The 23,998-nt window shown below is 44.9% G+C and overlaps 2 protein-coding genes across 7 annotated transcripts; both read right to left on the bottom strand.

Moving 5' to 3' along the window:
• Positions 1-2,730: 2,730 nt before the first annotated feature.
• Positions 2,731-7,466, bottom strand: PABPN1 (poly(A) binding protein nuclear 1). The gene is made up of 7 exons (XM_002753634.6): positions 7,103-7,466; positions 6,624-6,738; positions 5,841-5,908; positions 5,417-5,523; positions 4,832-4,919; positions 4,595-4,746; positions 2,731-3,638 (listed from the first exon to the last, which is right to left on the bottom strand). The coding sequence occupies exons 1-7, from the start codon at positions 7,451-7,453 to the stop codon at positions 3,599-3,601; spliced, it is 921 nt and encodes a 306-aa protein (XP_002753680.3). The 5' UTR covers positions 7,454-7,466; the 3' UTR covers positions 2,731-3,598.
• Positions 7,467-7,817: 351 nt separating this feature from the next.
• On the bottom strand, positions 7,818-21,528 carry BCL2L2 (BCL2 like 2). Of its 6 annotated transcripts, none has more exons than XM_078334560.1 (5): positions 21,420-21,528; positions 21,089-21,176; positions 20,181-20,620; positions 9,056-9,196; positions 7,818-8,026 (listed from the first exon to the last, which is right to left on the bottom strand). In XM_078334560.1, the coding sequence occupies exons 3-5, from the start codon at positions 20,610-20,612 to the stop codon at positions 7,946-7,948; spliced, it is 654 nt and encodes a 217-aa protein (XP_078190686.1). In that variant the 5' UTR covers positions 20,613-20,620; positions 21,089-21,176; positions 21,420-21,528; the 3' UTR covers positions 7,818-7,945. The 6 variants fall into 6 exon arrangements, with proteins under 6 accessions (XP_078190686.1, XP_078190687.1, XP_078190685.1 ...); XM_078334561.1 differs by having other exon boundaries at positions 21,426-21,528; XM_078334559.1 differs by having other exon boundaries at positions 7,819-8,026; positions 21,473-21,528.
• Between the last annotated feature and the right edge of the window lie 2,470 nt (positions 21,529-23,998).

Here is a 23,998-nt window from a genome sequence, read left to right as displayed (position 1 = left end):
CACCCCAGACAGATCTTATACACAGGCTCTCCCAGTCTCACTTTCTTCCCATAGAACTCCTGTGAGATTGGGCTCGTTTCTATCCCTCAGTTAACGGAGAGCTGATCAGGAGTGATGGACGGAACTCATCCACCAAAAATAACCAAGCTTGCCCAAGAAAAGTAACTTTTTTTTTTTCTATGCTTTTTCCTCTAAACCTAGTCTCTTTTAAGCAAAATAGGAAGTCTGACTCCTATAAGGATAAAATTAGCAGGGCCAGGATAAAAGGAACACTATTGTTACTGCTTTTTCCAGGACAGGAAAGGCAAGCCCATGGTGAATGAACATCTTTTGGGCACCTACTAAGTGGCAGGCTCTGTGAGGCAGACACAAAGGAACAATCCATGTCCTCAAAGAGCTTGCATTTCTAGTGGGGAAACAAATGTACCACGAAGTAAATATTAAACAGGAATAGGAACAGTTTGTCCTGACTGCAGGGATGATTAATTACTTCTAACTAGGAAATCAAGAAAGGCTTCATGTCTGTCGTACCCGGCTTACACTTGGAAGGATATGCATGATTTTGATATAAAAGTTGGAATAAGCATAGCAGGCTGGAGCAAACCGCATGAGGGATACACGAAAATAAATAAAACAACTAGAATGCGTAGTACATCAGATGTAGGGCAGGATGTGGAAGGAAAATATGATCAGGATCAGATTGGAAAAGTTGTAGTTCCATGCTTGCGTTTGTACTTATTGGTGGCATCATAGCTTTTTGGGCAGTAAGAAGTTTGGAGGCTGGACATAGTGGCTTACACTTATAACCCTAGCACTTTGGAAGGCCGAGGCAGGATTGCTTGAGGTCAAGAGTTCAAGACCAACTTGGCCAACATAGCAAGACCCCATCTTTTATTTTAAAATAACTTTTTTTAAAGAATTTTTATTTTTCAAAAAAAAGTTTGAAGCCAGATACATCTGCCAGGACCCGTGCAGTGACGTTGGGGAGTTACTCAAGCAGTGAAAGTAGGAATAGAGAGAATGGACAAGATAGAGTAGAATTGACTGAACATGGAAAACTAAAACCAGAGAAGGGTCAAAACGTGATTCACCCTCCAAAACCCAACAATTGACAGGGATCTTTTAGAGCCAGCCATTTAGTGCCCCCTGGTGGACAGATGAAATGTCCACAGCATTAACAGCATCAAGGTACTTAGGCTATTTCATTCTTCCAGTAAAATGTTTATATTGCACTAGGCACGGTGGCTCACGCTTGTTTTTTTTTTTAATTTTTTAATTTTTTTCAGAAAGAAGGAAAGAAAGAAAAAAAAAAGGAATGAAGGAGAGGTAGACAGAGGAAGAAAAAGAGGGAGAGAGAACAGGAATGTTTTATTCTAAAGGTGGCTCACGCTTGTAATCCCAGCACTCTGGGAGGCCAAGGTGGGTGGATCACCTGAGGTGAGGAGTTCGAGACCAGCCTGGCAAACATGGCACAACCCTGTCTCCACTAAAAATATGAAAATTAGCCTGGTGTGTTGCCCAGGCTGGTCTTCAACTCCTGAGCTCAAGCAGTCCTCCTGCCTTGGCCTCCCTATAGGCATGAGCCACAGGGCCTGGCCAGGATCATTTTATTAGGACTTCACAGCTGGCTTTCACTTTTCACATCTAAATTTTGACTTGGCCATCTTAATTTCTCCATTTTTCATTCCAGTGTCAGATTGGTTTCAAAACTTGAACATTGCATCACTACCCAGGTCAAGCCTTCAGATTTCATTACGTATAGGATTTCTTAGTATTTCAACCTATTTTATCATTCACTTCTCAGAATGTTTTGTTCAAAATTGCCTCTGACCTGGATGCTCTTCAAAAATAATGTTAAAGAAATGGCTCTGTGGGCCAGACATGGCGGCTCATGCCTGCAATCTGTCTCTACAAAAACTTAGCCGTGTGTGGTGGCAGGTGTCAATAGTCCCAACTATGTGGGAGGCCCGCTTGAGCCTGGGAAGTTGAGACTTCAGTGAGCCAAGATTGTGCCACTGCACTCCAGCCTGGGTGACAAAGCAAGGCAATCTCAAAAAAAAAAAAAACAATCCAGTAAGTTAGCTGAACACATTAAATGGTTACTGCATGATTGGAAAAAACAAGCTTAGCAATTGTCTCTTAGCTAAGTGTATTGTCTTTTGCATTTCTTGAGGTAGAAAAGTAGCTGGGTACAGTGGCTCACATCTGTAACCCCAACATTTTGGGAGGCTAAGATGGGAGGATCACTTGAGACAAACCTCATCAACATAACGAGACCCCAATCCAAAGTTCTAGAGCTGCTGGCATGGATAGTTCATTTGCATATAAGTTGGTATCAGGAACACATGGAAGCACCACTAGATCACTATAACTTGGCTATTCTTTTAGTTTACCACGCTTATTTCTCAAATGTCAATCAGGGTTACATGTTCTCCAGAAAACCCATCATCCTCAACTAAACACAACGTTCTTGCTAGTTGTAATTTAACTCCTACACCTTAATTCACAAGTGGCAACCTCCCTGCCATAACACCAGTACTTCCACAAAGTACAATTAATAGCCATCTGCAATCTAAGAGAGAATAGGAAGATAAATAATCCTTACACCCAAAAGGCCAAACAATTTCCCTGCCATAACACCAGTACTTCCACAAAGTACAATTAATAGCCATCTGCAATCTAAGAGAGAATAGGAAGATAAATAATCCTTACACCCAAAAGGCCAAACAATTTTTATTTTCAAAAACAACTTTATTCATGACACATATTAAAAAAAAATTCCCACCCCTGGAAATGAGCTAAAAAAATAAACAAAATCCACCTCCCACCTCCCTGTTCCCACTTCCTCCCATTCCCTCCAAATAAAAGGGAAAAAAGGCAAAGGAAAACAAAACAAAACAAAACAAAACAAAACTGAAAAACAAAAACACCCCTAAACCCCCCAAAACAAGGTAGTGCATTTCCCCAGGGGGAAGGGGAATTTACACTGGAGCCGCTGGGAGCGGAACGGAGATCTTCCGGCTACAGAAACCTGCAAAGAAAGACACTCAAAACAGAAAAAGAAACACAAAAGGAAACAAAACAGATCACCAGGCAACCTGGAGGGGCAGGGAGCCGGAGAAGAGGGGTGGGGTGGGTGGTAGACCTGGCTGGACTGGAGCAGGCAGGAGGGGACTGTGAAAGGCGAGAAGACGGAGGGAAGGTAACAAGCAGAACAGTTTGGTGTCCTTCCAGAGCCCTGGGTAAAAAAAAACCTCCTACCACCCACGCCCACCTACCCTTGAGCAGCCCCCAAGGGGGTGAAGTGGGGCAGGGAAACATGGGGAGCAGCTTGCGCAGTTGAGACGTGTCCATGGCGAATCCCCAGAGTGAATAAGCAGCCCCCTGCCCCACTCCCTGGGCCTTCCCCTACTCCCCAAAGCAGGTCCCTCCTCAGCAGTTAGTTAATGGGATTCTCCCCCCTTCCACAGTATATCTTTTTTTAAAAAATATTTTTTTTCCATCAAGGTCATCTTCTGTTTTTCTTTTTTTTTTTAATTCTTTTTTTTTTCCTTCTTTCCTCTTTTTTTCCTCTCTCTCCTCCTAATACACACTTTTTTTAGTAAGGGGAATACCATGATGTCGCTCTAGCCCGGCCCCTGGAAGAAAGAAGGAGAGTTAGGTGTTAACGGGATCACTAGATAGTTCAGTACAAGCCCCTCCCCGTGGGCCCTTGCCCCAGTTACTGTGAAGGGAAGGGGGGAAAAGAAGTTTTCAAGTGCCCTAAAACTGACCCCACGATCCCAGAAATAGCAACACACCTGGAGAACTGGGACAGTGGGAGGGGGGCTTAACAGAAAATTTTGCCAAACAGTGGCAAAAAAGAAGCGCATCTGAAGACAGAGGCAAGAAAAAGGACCCCCCGGTTTACCTAGTTTTCAGTCCTCCACAGCTCTTAAACCCTAGGCCTTCACAAATAGATCCTCCCTAATTCCTGGGGGCAAGCAGGTAGAGCTTACAAAAAGCCAGGTTTTTTAAAATATACCTAACCTGTCTATTTAAATGTAAAGAGACAGAAGCGAAGCAAGGCAAAAACATGGGCACCACATTTAGGCCCAGTAAGATGTTAACCTTGCAAGACTGGCTCAAATAAAGAGTAAATATCTCAAAATCCTCCCACAAGGCTGTTGGGGAGGATCAACTAGCTGCCTCTGGTATTCTTCCAAGGGCGGTTCAGACTTCAACCCCTCCCTAACTCCGAAAAAAGTAACAAATGCCCAAGCAGTGCTTTCACTGCCTGAAGGTCCTGTTCCTTCAGGCTTTGCATAAACAGCTTCAAAAGCCACCAACTCCCAAGAAAAAAAAGGCTGGGGGTGGAAGGTCATCCAAGGGAGGGATGCAGCCCTTATCACCAACTCCTGCTGCAGAAAACATGAAGAGATTGGCCTTCTGGCCTGGCCTGCAACTACCTTCCTCACTCAGCACAGGCAGGAGACAAAGTTCCTGAAGACCAAGGGGGAGGGGTGGGGAAGGGAGGTTTGTCAGACCAGGAGAGAAGGAAGCATACAGGGCTCATGGGAGGCGCGGGGAAGAGGAGCAGCCCATCTATCCTGACCTGTAGACGCGACCCCGGGGCCTGCTGTTAAAACCACTGTAGAATCGAGAGCGGGAACTGTTGTAGTTGGTGGTCCGTGCGCGGTAGCGGGCTCGTGGAAAACCCCGGTCTGTTGTGCTGATGCCTGGTCTGTTGGTTCGTTTTGGGATCACCTGAGTCAGAGATGAATAAATGAAAGCCTTAAAGTCAATCTGGAGAGTTTATACAGAACCAGAACAGCAATGGACAGAGGCTTACCTTGATCTGCCTTCCTCTAAATAGGGACTCATCTAAGGCCAAGGAAGTCCTCACTGACTCTTTGTCTGAGAACTCTATATATGCAAACCTGAAAAGAATTGTCATTGCATCTCTCTGAGGTTACAAATACCTCACAGGTCAAATTCAACTTACAGGCATGCTTTATTTTGGGGTACAATGTGGTTACATTTTTTTGTCAAAATTCTTTTAAATGGAAAATTTAAATCATTCAAAATCATTTAAATTTTAAAATTTCCAGCTATTCTTTGAAATTTTTAAGAATAGGACACACAGGGTCTGAATTTCCATATGGCCATAAGAGGCCAAGTAGAAGCTGCCCCTCCTACTCCCCTTCTATAGAGTTCGTGATCCCACCCACATCTAGCCTTCATTTCTGTTATCTGTCTGGCCTCAGAAGACATTTAGGTGCAACTCCTGATACATATCAACATTAATGCCATTATCTTCAATAACAAAGATTACCTGTGTTAACAGCAAATCACTTACTGCTCAATATAAAACATATTCATATATCTATTTTTACACCATAATTTAAATTACCTCAACTTACTTTCCTCTACTTACCCTTTGGGATGGCCACTAAATTTGTCACAGAGTATGGTAACACGGTTGACTGAACCACAGCCATGAAAGTGAGCTTCCAGCTCTTCTGCTGTTGCACCATAGTCCACCTGAGGAGAGGAGAGACATTTCACAGGCACCAGACAAATTCCTGTCTCAACAGGCACCCTGCCTAGCCTTTGATCTGCACCATCTACATACACCAAGGCACACGAAATCTGGTAATCTGGGGAACTAGGCCCTTTTCGTTCCAAACCCAGAGCCTCTGCTGTTTACTGATCACTCCATTACCTTCAACCTCCTTCCCACACTCCGTTCACACCCAAAACCACCACGTATCCCAGAGATGTTCCTTTCAGGACTATTAAATAACTTCCCAAAATAACTTGCCCCCCAACCCCAATCAGAGAGAGCCCTAGTTACATACATTGCCAACATAGATGGAACGGGCATCAGCCTCCATCTTCTCCTCAATGGACATGATCACTGGGCCAGCTATGAGGAAAAACATTAAAAAAAAAATATATACATTTGTTTTCTACTTGACCAATATATGCATTTCCACCACCAACAATATCCCATAAGTTCAGTGAAAGCAAAGATTTTGGTCTATTCTGTTTACTGCTGTACCCATAACCTAGAATAGGATTGTGCCTAATCCAAAGCAGGTACTCGCTAAATATTCGACAAACTTAAAGAATAAATTAATACACACTTAAAACAGTATAGGAATCTCTCCTACCTCCAATCAAGTCCCCAATGAATGGTTTACATTGAAATGCTTTTAAGAGTGAACAAAATTAAGTGGGCTGAGACTCTACATTTCTAGATTAAAGGGGAAACCCCTCCAGCTTGTTTTCTCTTAGAATCCTAACTGAAACGTCTCCGATTGGAGGAAAAACTATTAGATTTGAAGGTCAAATGCGAGCTGGCAACCTCTAAAAAGAAGGATAGAGGTAGACCAAGAACAAAGAACAGCACAATTATAACAAGGACAAAGGGAGGCAGGCACAAGGCTACCACCACCAAAATATAGGTTCTGCCTCACAAAGGTCAGAGGAACACACAACGGACTATGACCGCGGCACAGTCATAATAGCTCAGACAACCAGCTCCAGGATGCCAAGTATCTAACCCCACATTCCCCATCCTCCCTACAACCCTTCCAACCCGAGAACCCGGGCTCTGCGTGCAACCGCCAGTTACTCACCATTGCCTGGAGGTGGACTCATATTCATCTGCTTCTCTACCTCGTTCTGTAGTTCCTTTAGCTTCTCAGCTTCTTCCTCCATCTCCCTGACTCGAGCTTTGATAGCTTCCAGCTCCTAATACAAGTGGAAAGGGTATGGAGAAGAGCTTAAGAAGAACCAACGCAGGGGCTCTGCCCTGGTCTCGGCCGGAGCGCGGCCTCAGCCATGCTCGGCCATTTCCCTCGCCCCACGCGAGGGTCATGATGAAAAGAAAAGCAAGCTACCCTCTCTAGAACAACACTTGGCTCCCGTGACGCCCGAATCAAGCCAGTCGGGCCCCTTGTAGTGATCGCGGACCCATCCCGGCCCGACTGGGCCCCAGCCACGTTATTCCCCGCCCAACCCCACCCCCCGCCTGCCTCCCGCTCGCCCGAGCTCTGGGCCTCCCGTGACCCGGCCAGTCAGCCGCCGGCCTGATCGCTCGCCCTCCTTCCCTCACCGGGTCCTCAATGGCGCCGTCCCCCGGGTCACCCTCGACCAGTCCCGGCTCCTCCTCCTCCTCTTGACTGCCGGGGGCTCCCGAACCAGGCCCAGGGCCCGGAGCTCCCGGGGGGGCGCGGGGCCGGGGCGGCTCCTCTTCAGGCTCGGGCTCCGGCTCGGGCTCCAGCAGCAGCTCCTCAGGCTCCAGTTCCTCAGACTCCAGGCCGTTCCCGTAGTCCCCTGCGCCCCCCGGGGCCCCCTCCCCGGCCTCCCCACCGGCCCCGGGCACAAGATGGCGCCGCCGCCCCGGCCCGGAGCCCCGACCGCCCGCAGCCCCCGCTGCTGCTGCCGCCGCCGCCGCCGCCGCCATCGCCGCTCAGACTGGGGCCCGCCGCCCGGCGATTGGAGAGCTGCGCCGGCCACGCCGAGGACTCATTAGTCAAGCTGCCTGCCAGTCACCATGAGCTAGTACTCCATTGGGGAATATTACTTGGCAATCAAATAAGACCCCACCTCTAAGGCGGGGGTACTGCGCCAAATTCTCAAATCCCAGTAGGGGAAATCTGCCTGTCAATCAACACGCGTCCCACCTCCTATCGAGTCCTTAGGTAACAATACCGCCACGCTGTGACGACATTCCTACTTCTCCCCGGCCTATGGGCGGGCCCGCGAAGTATAGGACGCTCCGTGATTGGCCCTAGCTAGGCGACTGGAAAGGACCAATCTTCCGATCGCTTCACCGCCGTGGCCCAGTCTTACATGCCGATTGGCTCGCGAGATTCGAAGGGCTGACATTCATTTTGTGACAGGCGAACCTTGCCCCCGAACGGACTGCTGGGCTTCAAACTTGGGAAACCCGAGGTCACATGACTAGCCAGTCCTCAGGGGGCCGCCATCTTGGTACTACTGCTGGCTGGCTAGTGAGCTGTTGGGCGGACGAGGCCTGAAACAGAGCGGCCGCTTCAGGAAACTTGTATCCTGACCAGGAAGAATCAGTAGATGGGATATTGCTGAAAATGGAGGTTGTGAATGGAGCATTCCAGGAGGGAGCTTACTTTCCCCATCCAGGTTATTGGCACCATCATCCACTAGCTCTCCCACACCAGAAAGCAGGAAGGATTGCTCAGTCCAGAGCTACTTGACACGAGTTCTGTCTTTCCCGCCCTCTTGCGTAGGCCTTCTGCTCCCTAGTTCCATTTTCTTCTCTTGAATGGGCAGCTTCCAGTGTCTCCCCTCCAGTCTGCACCACTAACAGACTGGCCCCTTTTGCTGGTGAGGTAAAGTCTCAAAACTGTAAATCACTGCCTTTGACACCCCAGCATGTGATTAATTTACACCCTTCTCGTTCCATTGGGTGTACAGGCACCCAGTCTGTGCCTCTAACACGTAGTCCCTCTTCAAACCCCAGCTTCCACTCCTTTCCCAGGACAAGTGGGCCTACCTCCACTGTGCACTTAATGGTTTTGTGCTGTTTCCTAACTAGGTTGTGAGCGCCTACAGATGAAGGGCTGGATCTTATTTATATTTGCATCTCCACGGCCTGGCAATATGCCTACCACATAATGTCCTGTTGAATGTTTGTTGACTGAAGATGCACTGATTGGAGATCTGGGTGCCACCCTTCATTTCAGCCCTCAAGATTCCAGAGGAATTTCTCCTGGCAGGTTCCCACTATACCGCTGCACTCAAAATGAGACCTAGCCCTGGAAGGCAGGATTGCCACATTTTGGTAGCAATCCTACACATTTATTAAAAAGGAAGGAATGGCAGTGCTAAGTTTGCAAGAGAAATTTTTGTGGGCATACTAACCAACAGTTCAAAAGATTCATATGAGCCCAACCAAAAAGTTAAACAAATATGGTTGGCGGAGAGAGTTGGACAAGAGAAGATCCTCATTAGCAAAACAAAAAAATCAAAAGTGAATTATACCCAACTATTCCCCTCACCCCCACTTTTTCTCACAATTCCTTACCTCGAGATCTGGGGAACTTGGAGCAGAGTCACAGTCGCTTAAAATTTCACTGCAAATTACTTCATCAGCCACTTCAGCTTCAGTGTGATCTGGGATAACTAACGTTGAGCACCGAAGACAAGCTCTAAATGATTGAATGCCCTGGAAGAAAGGTCTTTTATACTGATCTTAACCTAATTAAGATTTGTTTATCTTATTGGTGCCCAATTTAATCAAGCCAACAAAAGGAGATGTGATTTTTAAAAATGTGTTTGAATCCTATTTTTGTTAAGCACCACTCCTTATTATATGATCTCATTGGACTCTCACAACAACCCCGTGAGGAAAATATTTCCAAATCCATAACTTTTTTGAGGGAAAAAGAAAAAGGCTTAATGAAGTGAAAAAACTTAGGTCTAAGTCATTGGACTAGTTAGAAGTGTGCAAGGCTGGCTGGGCACGGTGGTAGCTCATGTCATGGTAGCTCATCCCAGCACTTTGGGAGGCTGAGGCAGGAGGATCACCTGAGCCCAGGAGTTTCAGACCAGCCTGGCAAACGTGGCAAAATCCCATCTCTACCAAAAATACAAAAATTAGCTGGGTGTGGTGGCACATGCCTGTAACTCAGCTGCTCAGGAGGCTGAGACAGGAGAATCTCCTGGGCAACAGCAAGACACTGTCACAAAGGAAAAAATATAAATAATAATATATATTACATATAATATATATTCTATATAATATATATTATATATATTATATATTATATGTAATATAATTATACATATAGAATATATACATAATATATATTATACATAATATAGTATACATAATATATATTATATAATGCATATAACAGTGTGCAGGGAATTCAAAGCCAGCTTTCAAAGTTCAGATAAGGCCTGCTTTAATGCACAAAAAATTATGTGTGAAAAATGGAAAGACAAATTCCAACAATAGATAAAAGTTTAAGCAAACTACAATTATATCCAATAAAATATTATTATGCGTCTATTAAAAGGTTTACATAGTGCGACAAACATGCAAAAATAATCTTGTTAAGCCAAGGAAGTAGAATGTAAAATTGTACATAAAATATAATTACAACTATATCTGATTTTTAAAAACACTTAGGCATGGGAGGAAAAGAGCAAAAACCAGTACAATCTTTCTAGTCTTTGGCAATATGTACCAAAAGCTTTTAAAATGTTGAGATTCTTAAGGCCAGGCGCAGTGGTTCACACCTGTAATCCCAACACTTTGGGAGCTGGATTGCTTGAGCCCAGGTATTCAACACCAACCTGGGCAATATGGCAAAACCCCTTCTCCACTAAAAATAAAAAAATTAGATGGGCATGGTGGTGTGCACCTGCAGTCCCTGCTACTCCCAGCTACTCGGGAGGCTGAGGCTGCAGTGAGCCGTAAGGATGCTACTGCACTCCAGCCTGGGCAACAGAGTGAGACCCTGTCTCAAAAAAAAGAAAGAAAAAAAAAAAAGAGAAAAGCTGGGAAAGATGGCTCACACCTGTAATCACAACACTTTGGGAAACCAAGGCAGGCAGATCACCCAAGGCCTAGCCAAAACAGTGAAACCCCATATCTACTAAAAATACAAAAATTAGCTAGGTGTGGTAGTGAGCGCCTGTAATCCCAGCTACTCGGGAGGGTGAGGCAGGGGAAATGCTTGAACCTGGGAGGTGGAGGTTGCAGTGAGCAGAGATCACACCACTACATTCCTGCCTGGGCCATCAGAGTGAGACTCTCTCTCAAAAAAAAAAAAAGGTTAAGATTCTTTTTCTTATCTCCTCTAAAAATGTAATCCAATTTGTGAATAAACATTTGTGAATAAATATTTTTTATTTGTTTTGTTGAGACTGAGTCTTACTCCACAGCCCAAGCTGGAATGAGGAAGTGTAATCTCGGCTTACTGCAACCTCCACCTCCGAGGCTCAAGCAATTCTTGTGCCTCAGCCTCCTGAGTAACCGGGACTACAGGCGTGCCACCACCATGCTCAGCTAATTTTTTGTATTTTAGTAGATATAGGGTTTACCATGTTGCTCAGGGTGGTCTCGAACTCCTGAGCTCAGGTAATCCTCCCACCTTGGTCTTCCAAAGTGCTAGGATTACAGGTGTGAGCCATCATGCTCCATCAGAATAAATATTTTTATCAAAGTGAAAAAATACAGACAAATGACCAATTGGGCATTAAAATTATTGTATAGAAGTAGATGTAATTTTATATAGTCACTATGCTTTTGAAACATTTTAACATCAAGGAAAAATGCTTGCAATATAATGGTAAGCAGAATTGCAGTATACAAAATTGTATGATCATAAAAGCAGACAAAAAAATACTGAAAAGAAGTATGACAAAATAGTAGTTCTCTCTGGGTGATAGCATTATGATTCATTTTCTTTCTATAAGTTTTCCACAGTCACTATTCATTTATTTACTTGTTTATTTTGCTGCTCTTATTTTTGAGACAGGGTGTCTGTCGCCCAGGCTAGCGTACGGTGGCATGATCACAGCTGACTGCAGCCTCAACCTCCTAGCTCAAGTAATCCTCCCTCCTCAGCCTCCAAAATGGCTGAGACTACAGGCATGGACCACCATGCCCAGCTAATTTTTTCTGTTTTTTGTCTCACTGTGTTGCTTAGGCTGGTCCCAAACTCCTTAGGCTTAAGTGATCCACCAAACTCAGCCTCCCAAAGTGCTGGGATCACAGGGATGAGATACTGTGCCCAGCCCATATTTATTTTTTTTTTAATCACTGCAACTTTCAAACTTTTTCTAATAGACATGATTACCTTATGAAAAGATCAAATACATTTAGCTGATTATGGTGACATGCACCTATAGTCCCAGCTAATCCAGAGGCTGAGACAGGAGGATCACTTGAACCCAGAAGTTGCAGGCTATAGTGAGCTATGATCATGGTACTCCAGCCTCAGTTACAGAGTGAGACCCTGTCTCAAAAATAAAAATAAAAAAAGCAAACATATTTGAAAAGCTATTTGAGGGCCAGGTATGGTGGCTCATGCCTGTAATCCCAGCACTTTGGGAGGCCAAGGCAGGAGGATCACCTGAGGTTAGGAGTTCATGACCAGCCTGGCCAACATGGAGAAACCCCATCTCTACTAAAAATACAAAAATTAGCTGGGCATGGTGGTGTGTTCCTATATCCTAGCTACTCAGCAGGCTGAGGCACAAGAATCACTTGAACTTGGGAGGCAGAGGTTACAGTGAGCTGAGATCATGCCACTGCATTCCAGTCTGGGTGACACTGCACTCCAGTCTGGGTGACACAGTGAAACTGTCTCAAAAAAAAAAAAAGCTTTTTGAATGGTGACCTATAAAATAAGGTCCTTCCCTATTAGTCTATAAACTGTAAAAGAGAGGGAACTATCTTATATTTGTATTCCCTTTGCCTATCACTCTGCTCAATAAATAACTGAGTAAGTGATCTTCAGTAATGAATAATCTTTTTTTAAAAAAAGTAAAAACTAAATAAATACTCTTATTTTAATATCTTACTTGTTGTTAAAGCATAGAGAATATCAGATAAGTTTTCCTCTGAGAATGAATTTTTTTTTAATTTGGTATGTAATGACGTGAGATTCGCCCATTATAATTCTCTTTAAGTAATAATAACCTATACACAGAGGACCATGGAGTTTTGGAAAAAGTGAAACTCCAAATGATATTGTGCCCCAGAAGAGGGGAAGATGTATTACTAGAAGGGAATTGGCCAGGTGTGGTGGCTTACACCTGTAATCCCAGCACTTTGGGAGGCCAAGGCAGGCGGATCATGAGGTCAGGAGATCGAGACCATCCTGGCAAACATGGTGAAACCCCGTCTCTACTAAAATACAAAAAAAGTAGCCGGGCACGGTGGCACACACCTGTAGTCCCAGCTACTCAGGAGGCTGAGGCAGGGGAATCACTTGAACCTGGGAGGCAGAGGCTGCAGTGAGCGAAATGGCACCACTGCACTACAGCCTGACAACAGAGCGAGACTCTGTTACAGAAAGGAAGGAAAGAAAAAGAAAGAAAAGAAAAGAAAAAGATGGAAAGAAGGAAGGGAGAAACAGAAAGAAAGGCAGAAAGAAAAAGAGAAGGAGGGGAGAAAGAGAAAGAAGAAAGAAGAAAGGGGAGGGAAGAAAGTAAGAAAAGAAAGAGAGGAAGGAGTGGCTGAGTGGAGCTGAGAAAAGGAGAATTAAGTGGTAAAAATGGGTAAGGGCATCCATAGTTCTTCCCAGAAGAGAAAAGTCTTCTCACCAAACAACATAAACATTTGCTGACTTGGTAGTTTCATCCCTATTTTTATCTCCTTTCTTGAAATTTTTACAAACTACAATAATGCTCTATGATCTTAAACTACTTTGAAATATTTACAGACTACAATACTGATCTACGATCTAGAGTTACACTTTAGTATGATAGCCACGAGTCACACATGGCTACTGACCACTTGAAACATGAGACTCCAATTTGAGATGTGCTGAAAGTATTGAATACACACTGAATTTTGAAGAATTAGTATGAAAAAGAGAATGTGACATAATTCATTAACTGTTTAATATTAATTCCATATTGAAATAATATTTTTATATACTGAGCTAAATAGAATATTATTAAAATTGGTTTGATTTATTTTTGCATTTTAAATGAGGTTACTAGAAAATGTAAAACTACATATAGCTTGCATTATATTTCTAGTGGACAGTGCTGATGTAGAACCTTGGAGCCTTTCTCCTTTAATGACCTCTATCTTGGAGCAGACCTCAATAATCTTCTAATGTGGTCTGGCCCTGCTTACCTTAACTCCCTAGGTCTGCCTTTGCATAGAAGTAGGGTAGTCATTTAAATGTGAAGGAACTTCTGTTGGGTTGCTTAATTTCCATTCTGCTTGGTTAATGTTTTAGAAATTTTGTGCCTAAAGAACTTGTTTTCATATACTGTACTGGAAATATATGTTCATTATCAAAGAATCAGAAAATACTGACAGCAAAAAGAACAAAATAAAAGCACTCACAAAGCCCACTATCCAGAGACAATCACTAATGATATTTTGGCATATATACTTCCTGAAACTTGCAATATGTAAATACATATCAAGGCACACAGACATAAATATTTTAGCAAAATGGGGTCATACTGTATATATTATTTTCTAATCTATTTTTTTACCCAATTAAAAAAAAAGACAAATATCTTCCCATGTCAATAAACATATTCTTCCACATTGTTTGTCATGGTTTTACCCAAAAGTCACCTCAGATATGAGGCCTTCTCTGACCACTCAATTTAAAATTGAAATCTGTATGTGTATATGTACACACACATTCCCTGTCATGATTTGTTTTTCTTTATGGAATTCATCGCCTTCTCATATATTATACAATTAAAAATTTTTCTGTTTCTCTTACTAGAACATAAGCAACATGAGAACAGAGATTTGCATCTGTCTGTTCACTTTACCTCAGGGCCCATAACTGTGCTTAGCACACAGATGATGCTTGAATATTTGCTGCATAAATGGTCAATGAATAAACTACACAGCATTTCATTATGGTGTGTTTTCTGGTTGGGTTTCAGAATAGTTGATTTATTTCTGTATCTCTCCTGTATCTACATTTAAGGGAGATTTTAAAGTCTTCAAAGGTTCTGCTATTAAGTAACAACATAGAATATTTCAATCTATCCATTTGCTAGAAATTGTAACTGTTGCCTAACTTTATCAAGGTGTCATTTGAATAAATAACACTGGTGGAGAACTGTATGGAGGAAACACAATTCATCTGTCCCTTTAGATAGCCCAAAATTCAGTCCTATATAAAACCAAACCATCATGGAGCGGCATATTTGGGCTAAATTGTGATGAGCCTAATAGAATACTTAGGACCTTCTGAATCTCCATTTTTTGTTTCTAGAAGAAACAGAGGTCAAAACTCAACATCATATTTGCTTTTAGATGTCACAGAAGGTGGCATCCACTTTATCAGTCTTCTCAAAAAATCAACAATTTTTTTTTGCCCCTCTTAACTAATAGGTTTTTATAAATTATAAGAGGAATGTGAATTTCATTTTGTACTTTAATTTTCTTTAGCTGCCAAGAAACTCAGAGCTGAATTCACAGCCTAGCTTTAGTATTTAGGAATACTACTTATAGAATGTTTTTCTGTGTATTAATTTTCTTTTTGCTGACATCTTACTGTAATATTTCAATTTTCCCATTACCCCTACTTATTTTTTGTTTTACTTAACTTTGACTTGAAAGTCAACCCTGACTTAAAAATTTTATGTTTTCCTGTGATTTTGTGTGTTATAGTAAGATGTTGCAAATTTTTTTTGCAACTAGGCAAATGTAAATCAATCTTTGTATCTAAAGAACTTGTAAATGTAAATCAATCATTAAATCAATCACACTGCAGTGGAGATAAATGTACCAGCTATCATACTTAATGATATTAACTATTAAGAACATCTAATTCCCTTTCCATAGTGCCATTTCACTAAGCCAGTCTCTGATTTTAATATGGCTTCCCCTGTAGATTTTTGTATAGAGAATAGAAAGGGAATGCTGGATTCCTCTGAACAATTATATTTCTTGCAATTTAACACATAAACCCAAGTACCAATCTATTACATTGGATTACAGAAAGACTAGAAATTCTCACCTGAAATTTTAAATTAGGATCACTATTTCTGTGAGACATTATTTTGATGTGGTCCAAGACTACAGGTAGAGAAGGATGGGCTGAGTATTCCTGGAGATCCCATCCAGTTTATCAGTTTGCATTAAAATGGCTGAAACCAAGTGTCTTACAGGACCAGGAAAGGAAGCAGGGACTCCATTTTTGCCAGATACCCCAAACCTTTTTTTTTTTTTTTTTTTTTTTTTTGAGATAGAGTCTCCCTCTGTCACCCAGGCTGGAGTGCAGTGGCTCAATCTTGACTCACCGCAATCTCCACCTCCTAGGTTCAAACGATCCTCATGCCGCGACCTCCCGAGAAGCTGGGATTACAGGCACATGCCACCACGCCCGACTAATTTTTGTATTTTTAGTAGAAACAGGGTTTCCCCATGTTGGCCAGGCTGCTCTCGAATGCCAAGCCTCAAATGATCTGCCTACCTTGGGCTCCCAAAGTGTTAGGATTACAGGCGTGAGCCACCACACCAGACCCAGACCTATTTTTATGTCTGAGGTATGCAGCAAAGCACCACAGAGAAATGTTTATTATTATCACACACTTCTGATTAGAGCCTGAACCACAACTGGAGACTTGATTACTATCACACAAAGATTTCTGGTAGGTTTTCTTTGTTTTTCATTTGGTTACTGTTAGTGGCAGTCCCAAAGTACCATATACACATACCCTCCCAAGACTCAGGTTAGAATAGATGGAATTCTTGGCTTTGGCCATTTGGCTGGTGTAGGAGTGGGTGAGGAGGATGGGAGAATGACTCTAATTTTTTAATTATCCCCACACTTTCCCAAATCCCTGTTATTCTAATTCTTGCCTTTAACAAGGTCATGAAGAGATGACTGGATCAATGAAACATCCTGACCCCAGGCTATACAGTGTAGAAGTCACAAACCCTGTTCAGTCCTTCTCATTAAACTTCTGGGCTTTATTTATTTTTTTTAATACGACCATTACATATTACACAAAAATAAAAGTCAAATGAACTTGGTATTTATAAATTATTAAATAAAAATACAGGAATATAGATTTATATTTATAGAGCTTTCTTTTCTTCTAAACTAACCAAATCTCTTCTGCCGTTTTATGATTTTAAAAAAGTAAAATAGTGTATGTGTGCCCTAGAATAAGTGGGGAGTAGGATTAATAATCGCAGGACCAAGTTGCCCTACTTCTGCTCCTTCCTTGGCCTAAGCAAAGTCTCTATTTGTCCCTTTTGGCTCTGGAAAGCAAGAAACCCCTCTCCTCCTACTTAATCTTTGAAAAATGGCAATTACATTTATTTCCCTTATTTTTAAAAAAAATGAAATGGATTTAAAAATTGGGAGCCATACTCAGCCTTCTTGGCCAAGAGCTAATCCCAAGGAACTATATGGCTCTAGAAGAGAGTCCCTAGTTTTCCCTGACAGAAGAGTCTCTGGGGTTTCCCTTCAAGCTAAGAAGGGCAGGACAGGTCAAAATTCCCCTCTGTGGTCCCATCTAAGCTATGCTTCTGGGAATCCAGACCAAGCCATTTACCCTGTCAGAAAACAGCCTCTCTTTCCACCCAGGTGTCAAGGCTTCAGAGCAGGGCATTTCAGTAACCTGGCCATGGTCCCTGCAGCCCCTCTTGGCTAAAGGTCCCCGGGAATGCTAACAGGGATATGCGTCCTGTGGCAAAGGGTAGGGTGAACAGTGTGCTCCAAACCTGGGGAAGGAAGCACAGGCTCCAATTTGGAACCGATGGTCTAGTCAGTGGTTTTCCAACTTTTTTTCAGCAGCAAACCCCTTAATGCAAATAAAATCTTACCCTGAACCCCGATATGTAAGACAGCTACAAGGGGAGCTGTTCTGTTAGAGGGCAAATTGCCCAGCCTGCTCAGCTCCCCACCCCCTTCATCTCCCCAGGGACTCCTGATGCAACCCCTAGGGAATTTCAGGGCTCTGCCAAGCAGTTTGAAAACCACTGGCCTAGTTTGTCCTGAGCAAGTCAGAGACCCCCCCACCCCAACTGCTTGCCACAGGTTGGCTCTGAGTTTCTGGCGTCAGCATACTCACAACAAGACCAAGTGGCACATGCAGCCTACCACCTCCCCTGGAAAAACCATTAAAAAGTGCAGCCCTCTCTCAAAAGCAGAAGTCTGGACTAAACACCTGAGGCCAATTTGGTCCCACATTCTGGCGAGCACAACTACGTTGCCACATTCTAGGACCAAGTGAAAATCTCCAAGAAGAGTCAACCATGGTCTAGCTAAGCTGATCCGTGCTCAGGACCACAGGCAGGGTTCTAGAGCACTGTGTCAGAAAGTCAGCATTGGAGAGCAGCAATCTTAGCACCTTGGAAAGTGCAGCAGTGAGGTCTGGCTCAGGGCATGCATCTGGAGTGAGTAATTTCTTCCTCAAAAGAAAAAGCTATAATCTGAAGCTGTTCTAGAGGACTGCAAGTTCCAAAGTTAACATCCTCAGACTCTGAAGTACAGACAAGTAACACCCATGCAAACAGCGTGGCTTCAAAGAAATCATAAATGCTCCTAGGTCATGGTAGATACTCTAGAACCCATATGCCTGGTCCCTGATAAAGCTGAACCAAAGCCCACAACACAGCATAGGCCAGTCACCCTCACACCCATGGGATTCAGAGCTGAAATGGTCCTCTCAAGGCATCATCAGCAGTCTCACTGAGACACAGTGTGGGACCCAGACTGTATTCTACATCAGCACTTATGTCCACAACCTCAAAAGGAAAATTAGTTAGGGCCCCAACTTAAGAGTTTCAGTTTGAGTACAGAGGTCCCAGAGACTGGAAACACTTTAGGCAGCATTGTGCCTGAGTGGGAGAGGAGGGTGGCAGGCAGGTCCAGCTACCTAAGCCTCCACCCATCCAGGCTCAACAGCCCTGCCCTTTTGTCAGAGCCTGGGAGGCAGCAGCAAGTGCATGATGCACAAAGAAGGGGGATGATGAAAGAACAAGGTCACTGCTCTTCTTGCCAAAGCCTTGCCAATTACTTTCTGGAGAGAAGCAGCAGAGCCCTATGTCTGGATACAATGTTTCTCTCTAAGCCTTGAGGCATCAGGACAACGGCAAGGGAAAGGAGGGGTTGTGGGGGGCAGGGCAGAGAACTGCTCCTAGTTCTTGCCATTGCAAGAGGGAATGTTTTCTCCTTGGGGAATACCACCACCACCAGATTTGCCAGGCAGCCCAGCATGCACAGCAGCATGCGTGCACATGCACACGTGTGTCCAAGCAGCCCATGGTTACAGCCACCTCTCCCTATCGCCCAAGAACCCTCAAGCTTCCATTCCAAAGGGATGTACCTTCTATGTTCCCCAAATTCCACTCATCCAATGGAAACACAACTGCTTATGCAAGTCCACATTCCTCATGGCTACAAACCAAGTTCCAGGTCGTTTCATGTGCCCACACCTATAGGCATGATCCCTCCCACCTCCCCCAGCCCTGGAACGACTCCATCTCCTGCCCCCCTAAACTTGCCAAAACATTCCCCTCCCCTATGTCCTGCTCATTCTTCTAATCGCCTACCTGGCCTACTCAGCTCCCTTACACACTACCCTTCCCCTGCCCATCCCTGTTCCATGCCCACCCATCCACCAACTCCACTTCTTCCAAGGGCATTTCTCTGTTCTGTTCCTGCTCTCCAGACCCCCAGCCACACCTAGCCCCACCTGGCCCTGGACTTTCACTTGCTAGCAAAAAAGGCCCCTACAGTTACCAGGGCCCCCAGTGCCACGGCCCCTGTCAGCACTGTCCTCACTGATGCCCAGTTCCCCTCCCGCAGACGCCGCGCCTCCTCCAGGGCCCCGTCCCCGTATAGAGCTGTGAACTCCGCCTGTGGGAGAGAAGGGAAGTAGGAGAGAAAGAAGGAGAAAGGGATATCAGGAGAGGAAAGAGTGGAGAGAAGAGGAGAGGAAGAGTTCCAGTTCCATTCACTGCGAGCACTACCCCATTCCCAGCTCCTCTCTAGTCAAGGCTCTACTACAAGCCCCTCTGATCCCCCCAGGCATACCCCCACCCTGAGAGACTGGTTCATTTGCCCACTCTGTCTCCAGTGAATTCCATCCTTTCCTTGGCGAAAAATTCTGCTCAGAACTAGCATCCTTTGCCAAGGATTGCCTGACCACCCCCCATCCCTGATCCTCCCCACCTCCCATGCCATGACTCAGATGCAAAAAGTCCCTGACACCATTCCCCTGCAGGCACTCCTTGGGTGCATATTCTGCCCTCTGCTTGGGACCATGAGCCCATCCAGTGTTGACTGCATGGCAGCCCTGGAGTGCAGAGCCCAGGCATCTCTCAGTCTGATTCCACCCAGACGGGGAGCCTCAGCCCCATACCTCATTCCCAACATAGCTGCCTCAGCCTCCAATCAGAGCCCCCATCTTCCCCCTGGAGACCAGCTTTGCAGAGGGATGTGCAGAGCGGCAATTGAGAAGCTTCTTACCCAGCCCCCACTGCTGTGGATCCAGTCGGCCAGCCGCGTCTCCAGGTAGGCCACCATCCACTCCTGCACTTGTCCCACCAGTGGTTCCATCTCCTTGTTGACACTCTCAGCACACAGTGCAGCCCCAAAGACAAAGAAGGCTACAAGGCGGCCCCAGTTGGGACCCCCTTGGAAAAGTTCATCGGAGACCTGGGTGAAGCGTTGTTGGGCTGAACCTGGGGTCACATGCAGCTGAGCCGCCAGATCAGAGAAGGTGCGCCGGAAGCGGGTCTCGAATTCATCTCCAGCTGCCCGCATTGCTTGGTGCAGCGGGTCAGCTGCTGGGCCCTCCCCGGGGCCAGTTCCACAGACATAACCTTTCTGCCTCAGCTTATAACCTACAAAGTCTGCCACCAGAGCCCGTGTGTCTGGGGCGGAGGCTGGGGTCGCCATCCGGGCAGCTATAAGAGGCAAGGATGAAAGACTGGCATTAATATATGGACAGAGAACCAGAAGGAGAATTTCTGGTTTGCCCAACCCAGTGAGATGGGGAGGATGGAGGAAATGCTCAGAGCTCACTAGACAGGGAGAGGCAAGAACAAGGGAATTAAGTTATGATGCGGGACCAGGGTTCGATAGGCTGGCCATTACATCCTAATATGCAAAATTAAATGCAAAACAAGTAAATTTTGTTTAGAACACTTTAGATTCTTTTCATAATAAGACAACGTCAGCTCTGTGACACCCCTACACACCTCCCCCTGCTCAGTCCACACCTTCTTGGCCAGAGGAAGGGGCTTAGGACCTCCCCAAATGCAAGATGTAAAGATGTTGGCAGAGGCACAAGATGAAGGGGAGCAGATGGGCTGAAGAGAAAGGTGGGAGACGCAATGGGTTCCTCCAGACAGAGAAAGGAAGGAGACACTCACCCAGCCGGGATGGCAGCTCTTAAGACACAGCGCTGGTGGCAAGGAGCCCCCAGCTGGGGCCTTTCATCCTCCCAGCCAGCGTGGAGCCCTGAAAAGGGGAGGGGGAGATCAGAACCAGGAGGGGAAGGCCAGGGATCAGGGTCTGGCCTGGGAGGGCTGGGGTTGCAGCTCTGGGCCTGGGCCCCTGCCCCCAACGTTCTACTAGCTGTGTGGCCGAATCCATGTTTAATGACTGTCCTCCTGGGAAACCCAGGGCGAAGGGCTTCCTGCCGACACCATCTCTATTCCCGGTTCCCCCTAGTGCAGCCCAAAGGCCCAGCTCCTCCCTTACCCCCACCTCAGCCAGTCTTCAACCCCGCCCGCCTGCCAGGTTAGGGATCTCACGGGTCAGGCCGCTGCCGGGATCCGGGCCGTTTCCTGGTGCAGGAGCTGGGAGGGAGGGAGAGAGGGAGGAAAGGAGGGAGGGAAGGAGGGAGGAGAAAGGGGGGGCAGAGGGAGGGCCCGGCGCCGGGTGATGATGGGGCCCAGAGATGCGTCCAGAGAGAGGGGCGGGGCTGGGACGCAGGCCTGCGAAGGGCCACTACTCAGGAAGAGGGAGGGCTGCTGAAGGCTAAGAAGGACTGGCTGAGAGGGCACAGTAAGCTGGGCTGGGCTGGGTTCCTGAGCCTCGAGGCTGCCCAGAGAAGTATGCTGGACTTCAGGACATCTCGAGGCAAATTCAGCATTTCCAGGAGGTTTCCGATGTTCCATGCACTTGTTGAACTTCTCCAGCCCTGGATTGTGTGTGCCTGGAAAACAGGAGCAGTTCCCATTAAGCTGAAAACCGCCTGCCAGGTGCCTTACCCTTCTGGGACTAGCAGACACCACACAGACACCAAACCTTTCCCATCCTCTTTTCTCCACGACCTTTAACCCAGTGTTCTGCTTGTGGGCTGGGCTTCAGCCAGGCATCAGGGAGCCAGGACTTGGATCACAAGCGGTTTCTGCTGGTCCTTTTCTTTAATTCTTCATATTCTTTTGTAATAGATTTATTTTACTTTATTTTATTTTATTTTTTACCTAACACATGAACTACTTCTCATGGAAAAAAAAATCAAATAAAGAGGTACGGAGTAATAAAATGCAGGTTCACTCACACACACACACACACACACACACACCATTCCACTTCCCTCCCTGCAGGTTGCCAGTGTTAAACTTGATGTTTATCTTTCCAGATTACACATATATTCGGCCATTATTTATACATGGCAGTATATTTATATGGGGCAGACCACAAGGCGTTAAGCAGTCTAACCACAGCTGATCCACATGAGGGCACTCACAGCCAGCCCCCTGGGCTCTTGGATCTGGCATTTCCTCCATTTAAACATCACCCCAAACAAAGGCCAGAAAGAGGAGATCCAATTCTCTTTTTCTGCTAGTTCCCTTTGCTTCTACCTCCAATCCAAGCCTTGGTATTACCAACTGCCCTTATGGTCACTAGAGAAGCAAGGTCTTTTCTGCAGCAATAATAGTAACAACTAGCTGGGTTTGGTGGCTCATTCCTATAATCCCAACACTTTGGGAGGCTGAGGCAGGCAGATCACTTGAGGCCATGAGTTCCATTCCAGCCTGACCAACATGGCAAAACCCCATCTCTATTAAAAATACAAAAATTAGCCAGGTGTGGTGGTGCACACCTGTAATCCCAGCTGCTCAGGAGGCTGAGGCACAAGAATCACTTGAACCCAGGAGGCAGAGGTGGCAGTCAGCTGAGGTCATGCCATTGCACTCCAGACTGGGTGACATGAGACTCTGTCTTAGAAATGGTAAAAACCAACATATTTTGAAGAGTTATTAGGTGCAAAGTGCTTTTTTTCTACTCTGAGATTCCCTTTTAACACTCTGAGGATGGTAACTTCCACCGTATGGGCTCAAGCAATATACTTTATCTTCTCACCAATTCTTTTGCATTTTTATCCTCCTTCTATGAATGAGAAAACTGAGGTTTGGAGAGATTAAGTGATTTACCCAAAGCCATATACTGATATGTAAAGAAGCTAGGACTCCCATCTCATTCTGTAACTTTGACACTATTGCTTCAAGATCACCTCTTCCCTTCACATAGTCGATATTGTTCTCATAGTCTGAATCCACACCATTTACAAGTCCACACTCAATTCTCTCCTCTATTCTAAACACACAGCCTATTACACTCCTTTATGGCTGTATCCTTTCAATCATCCTCATTTCTTTTTTACTCTTAGCCTGATCATTCTGGCTGCCACCAGCAAGGTTGCCCCCTTCTTTAGAGAATAACCTAGTCCAAATCTTCATATGCACTCCTGATTTGTTGGCTGGTTTGTGAAACAAGGGTCTCACTCTATGGCCTAAACTGGAGTGCAGTGGTACAATCACAGCTCAATTCCACTTCCACTGTCTGGGCTCAAGCAATCTTCCCACCTCAGCCTCCCCAGTAGCTGGGACTAGAGATGTGCTCCACCATGCTTGGCTAATTTTTCATTTTTTATAAAGATGGGGATCTCATTATATTGCCCAGGCTGCTCTTGAACTCCTGAGCCAGCTTGATTGTAATATAAATTAATGTATGATTATTTTATATCCTAAAATATGAAAAGAATACATCCATGCATTCTATATATGTATAAAATTTTTAAAAGTCAATATTGCTTTAAAAATGAGTCCTAAATAGTATTGCTACAGTCAATACTAGTATGAATGCATGCAAACAGAACTTAATTGTACAATAACAAGACGGCATGTGTCTCATGGTTTATTTTCAACTTAGTCACTTGTGGTTTTACGGTTAAACTATCCTGCTGCTTTAAATGTAGAGACTTTATTTCTACTCTAAGATTCCCCCTTTTAACACTCTGAGGATATTAACTATTATTGTTAAATGTCTTA

This window comes from Callithrix jacchus, chromosome 8, assembly GCF_049354715.1.
Source record: "Callithrix jacchus isolate 240 chromosome 8, calJac240_pri, whole genome shotgun sequence".
Classification (NCBI taxonomy): Eukaryota; Metazoa; Chordata; class Mammalia; order Primates; family Cebidae; genus Callithrix; species Callithrix jacchus.
Note: the sequence above shows the minus strand (reverse complement) of the source record. Positions and strands in the feature narration are given on the sequence as shown.